The sequence below is a fragment of the Camelina sativa genome, chromosome 14 (genome assembly GCF_000633955.1).
Source record: "Camelina sativa cultivar DH55 chromosome 14, Cs, whole genome shotgun sequence".
Lineage (NCBI taxonomy): Eukaryota > Viridiplantae > Streptophyta > Magnoliopsida > Brassicales > Brassicaceae > Camelina > Camelina sativa.
Window position 1 is genome coordinate 16,811,544 of NC_025698.1, and position 5,239 is coordinate 16,816,782.

The 5,239-nt window shown below is 34.8% G+C and overlaps 1 protein-coding gene across 1 annotated transcript; it reads left to right on the forward strand.

The window, feature by feature from the left end:
* Positions 2,498 to 2,985, forward strand: LOC109128683 (uncharacterized protein At1g43920, Chloroplastic-like). Its single transcript, XM_019235527.1, has 2 exons — positions 2,498 to 2,656; positions 2,722 to 2,985. The coding sequence occupies exons 1-2, from the start codon at positions 2,498 to 2,500 to the stop codon at positions 2,983 to 2,985; spliced, it is 423 nt and encodes a 140-aa protein (XP_019091072.1).

Genomic DNA, 5,239 nt, shown 5'->3' on the forward strand with positions numbered 1-5,239 from the left:
TCAACCTTCTCTTATATGCTATGCAACAACTTTAGCATAAGACCCGATTTCAAAGCAAAACAAAACCTGAATACAGTCTAAGAATTAATTGATGAATTGAATTCACTAATTGATGGGACTCTATATACAATCTAAGAATCAATTGATGAATTAAAGTCACTAATCGATGGAACTTACCTTTGAATGAGTCTTAGACGTCTCTGAAATTGGAGAGTCAAGAGACGAAGGAAACAAATTTAGAGAATCCAGATTGAGATTGTGGATTAGGGTTACAGAATTTCTAAAGAAGAATATAAAATCTTCCGCAGATATAGGTAGTGGAGAGTGGAGAGATAAACTGATAAACACACGATTCTTCATCTTTTTAGCAATCTCAACTGATAGACACACATAGATATTATTACATAAACACACATAGCTTCAGTCCGACATGGGTACTAATTAGGTATCAGGTAATACCCGACCCGAACCGATACCCAAAAGTATTTACAATCAAAATCCATCTAATATATTAGGGAAGATCCATACCCGATCCGAACTAGAGTTTTTCGGTTCGGTTCCAATACGGGTAATTCGGGCCGGGTATTTTGCCCAGGCCTAAACTCCATCATGCAACTCTCCAACAATTTTGTTTCCAAACTACCATTGCGGTCACCAAAAACTATATTTTCTTCTTCTATTAATTTCAGTAGCAAAGAAAGAAACAACTTTCCAAGAAAATTCACTTCAAAATATATTTCAACATATCTTTAGTGATACTAAGAAAATACTGTGTTACTAGTGTTAATGATTTTGGTTTTTTTTACTTAGAATATCGGTTCTATTATATGAGTATATTTTAACTATAAATTTACTAGTTAAACTAGTTTAATGACAGTGTTAACTCTACGGCATAAGAAAACATGAACCAACATGTATGTTATGGTAATTAGTTGAATCAGATTCATACATAACCTAAAACCTAAATGCAGGTTTTAAAAAAGAAAAAAACAATCTGAGGACACCAACTTACAAAAATTGTTGTGGAGTAGTGGTCACATGAATTCAACATTTCGAGTCTAACTGTTGTAGGTTCTATGTATGTGAATAAAATTATGCTTCTAAACTGAATTTGTAGGCATTTTTTTGGGAATGAATGATCAAAATTTTCGTAAGCAACTACAACCTTAACCCATGTCTAAATTAGTATAAGATTTTCATCAGACTAAATGAGTTTCAATTCAAAATGAAACATTGGAAAATTTTGGTCGAGCATTATTTTTGCATGTTACTAGAATTTAACATGTAGTACACTATGGAATAATTTTTTCTTTTATTTATAACTATTATTTTTGTGATTTTATACTATAATTGATTAAATTTCATTAATTTTTTTAATATATATTCTAATGTATTGGCAATAAAAAGTTGTGTTATTGAATTGTGATATATTTTGTATAAATATTTGATATTTCCATTAAAAAAATCGTAATTAAGAAAAATAAGATATTGTGGTTAACATTCTCGATTAGATTTTATAACAAATATTTCATCCAAGTTAAATATTTATTCAAAGAGCAAAAAATTAATTATGTAATAAATAAAATTTTAGAACACAAAATGTTAGTATAAATTGAATGAAATTTGAACTCATAATTGTCTGAAGATTAATAATTTGCTTCTGGAAATATGTGCACATGCAATACAACGATTAGAATGCCTAGAATGTCGATGAAATTGTTCAATCCTTGAATCAAAATTTCAGAGTTAGATATAAGAATATATATAAGGAAAAAGGTGTTTTTGTAGGTGTTTTAGGAAGAAAGTGACATTCCGTAAACATAAGTGTTAAAAGAGTACTAGGAACTCGTTTAAATAGCTTACACTATGGTGAAAATATTTTAGATCCCTTTTATGTGTGAAATGGAAAGATCATTGTAGATTTTCCTCATTTGATCTTTAGCTAGGTTTTATCGGTCTCATGTGTTAGTGAAGCTTCTGGTCTGTAACCTCTGATGTTGACGGTTATAAGTTTATAACCATGCCAATTGGTCAACTACACTGCAGCTTGTGACAAAACATATATACTTAACATGCATGTGGCAATAAAAACAATTTCGTAAAATCGTGTTTATAAGGCATGAAGTTCAATTTGGCATGTATTTAATAACGAGAAAAATGTCATTAAAATCACGAACTTTTAAATTGTGGCCATTTTAATCACCAATTTTGTGGGAGGCCATTTTAAACAAGAACTTCTATTGACTTACCGTTTAAATCATCATATTTTGTTGACCACGACAAAAAGGACATATCGTTAAATCCTTAAACGGAGCAATCAGCCGGCGTTAAGAGGTCGTTAATCCTTCTCCGTTATTGTCAAAACTACACCGTTTGAACCCGAGCAAACACAACAAAAATCCCCAAATCGCATTTGCAATCCCTAATTCTCATTTCCCCAATTTGATTTTTCGATTCTTATCTCAATGAAAAACTCTTATCTCATTCCCCAACAAATATGAGTTGCAATTCTGGACAATTGTGTGGTGAAAAGAAAGACCGTGGATGCCATGGTGTTCCCTCAAAGTGTCATTGCAGCTTAGATATTGTTCTCTACACATCGAACACGCTAGCAAACCCAGGAAGACCTTTCTTTCACTGTCCAAACAGAGGAGATGTATGTAATAGAATTGTTTTGATTTTGTGTGTTTTCGAGTTTTGATTCAAGTTTTTGTTTTTCAGGACCATTTGTTTAAATGGGTTGAAGAAGGTGTATATGAGGAGGTTGTAGATGCTTTACCAAAATTTTCTATCATTGGCAGAGAGATTGAAGATTTGAAGGAAATGATCGAAGAACTGAAGGAAGATGGAATGTTGATCAAAAGAGACACTAAGAAATGGAATTTGATGAGTTCATTGTGTTTGGTGTGTCTTACTTTTAGTGTCATTGCCATTGTGATCCTTCTTCTTAAAACCAAAAACCAGAAATTTGTTCTTGGTTACTAGAGTCTTTTGTATTGTATTTTGTGTTTGTGGTAATGTGACTTTGTAATGGTAGTTTGGCAATGAAAGACTTTGTTGCAAGTACCCATTCATAAATAGAACTTGTTTTGACAACAAACCAAAAAACCCGAGACAACAAAACAAAACAAATCCTTGACAACATAGATAGGTTCTACTTTGGTCCTTGCCCTTGTGAGAAAACAAAACAAAAAACTAGTTGGAACACTCAAACTATGATGCAAATCTACCAAGTCCTTGTCCTTGTGGTCCTTCTCCTTGTGATCCTTGCGGTTGTAGTTCTTGTCTTTGTGATCCTTCTCCTTGTGGTCCTTGCGGCTGTGATCCTTCTCCTTGTGGTCCTTGCACGTGTGCTCTTGATGTGTGTGCTCTTAAGACGTGTGCTCTTGATCCGTGTGAAACATGTGCTCTTGATGCTTGTGGTACTTGAGAAGATTGAGATCCAACCGGTACTTGATGAGATTGAGATCTAACCGGTACTTGATGAGGTTGAGATCCTTGTTGTCCTTCATGAGCTCCTTCTCCTTGTGGTACTTGATGAGGTTGAGATACTTGTGGTACTTGATGAGCTTGTGATCCTTGTGGTTGTGGTTCCTAATACAAGTGTATGTCAAAAAAAACTGAAACAAACACTTATATTTGTAAGCTAAAAACTTGACAAAAAATCAGAAAAACCTGATATTTTCGTGGTCTTCCTCTTGGTCTCTTTGGCACACTAACGACAGTTGGATTTTTGCAAGCTTGCTTGTTGTGACCTTCTTGATGACAGTTAGAGCATGTCATGATCTTTTTTTCCCTTGACATCTTCTTGGTATTTGAAGAAGACGAAGATTCATTTCTTCCTTTCCTCCAATCATAGTTAGAAGGCCTTCCGGGATTTCCTCTTCTCTATGGTGGTGGTAATACATGCAACCTATTCAATCTAGGCCACAATGTTATCCCTTGCACAGGCCTAATACCATCAAGGTATGTCTCTCGCCACCTTTTCTTTGTGTAGTAGTCGTTGACATAATCCTCAACCTTCTCTTTTTTCCCTATTATCACACTTGCTGCATGAAAACATGAGATTCCAACCATCTGCCACTTCCTGCATCCACAAGTTCTTGCATCCATATCAACACTAAAACCTACACTATTCTGCCATACCTCATGTGTGTTGTTTCTGGCCATATATCTCTCGCAATATTGGGCTCCAGCAATTGCTTTTTCAATTTTAGCATGAGCTATTTTTGTGAACCGTGTCTTCAACCTATCAACTATGATAAACCTCTTTGCAATTCTGACCATGCACTGTCTTTTTATATACTCAAGCAAATCCAGCAAAGGCTTTCTCCTGGCTTGTCTAATAGTCCTATTGAATGACTCAATGAGATTATTAAGATTGTCATTGCAGCAAGTACCAATCTTGAAAAAAGCTCTTGACCAGGTTATTGGACTTGTAAGTTGCAGAGTGGTGTATGCTTGAGGATTGTACTGCTTGAGTTCTGCCATATTGTCATTGAACTGCCTTGTGGTGTAGCTGCGTGTTATCCTCCAAAAAATGTGTTATAGTTCTTGGTCGTGACTATCTCGCTTCCAATTATCCATTATGTGTTTTGCACATTGTCGATGCTCAGCCTGTGGAAGGATGTTACTGATTGCTTTAACTAAACCCTGCAAAAAAAAAGTAATGAAAGTGTAAGTCTTGTATTAGTCAATCAAGTTTCAAAATGAAACCCGAGACAACAACAAAAAAAAAAGAAATGAAAGTCTCATACTTACCGATTGTTTATCCGAAATGAGAGGTAGAGGTGTCATTGTAACCAGACCCAAACTTGCAGAGAGATGTCTCAAAAATCAGTCCCAGTTATCATCATTTTCTATCTTTAAAATTGTCCAAGCAAGAGGTACAATCCTATTGTCCCCATCCCTTCCAACTGCAGCTAGAACATGCCCTTTTATATCCCATTTTGAAAAAGCTCCATCTATTCCTATGATAGGTCTACAAGTTTTTTTCCATGTATCATTTTGAGCTTTAAAACAGATATACAACCGATAAAACCTCTGTTTGCTTCCAATTACTTGTCCTGGAACTGTCTCAATCTCAAATTATGAGCTTTTGTTCTGATTCAATACCTCTGCTTGATAATCCCATATTCTTGCAAAATGTGATTCATGACTAGCCTTTCTTGCACTCATTACTTTGGTCTTCGCCTTTGCACACTGATCTGGAGTTACTTCTAAGTTATACTCCCTCTTA

What these genes read in the sequence shown, in the direction of transcription:
- LOC109128683 (XM_019235527.1), top strand. Translation starts at nt 2,498, where the DNA reads ATGAGTTGCAATTCTGGACAATTGTGTGGTGAAAAGAAAGACCGTGGA. An exon ending in ACTGTCCAAACAGAGGAGAT is followed by an intron (nt 2,657 to 2,721) that starts GTATGTAATAGA and finishes TTTGTTTTTCAG; the next exon opens with GACCATTTGTTTAAATGGGT.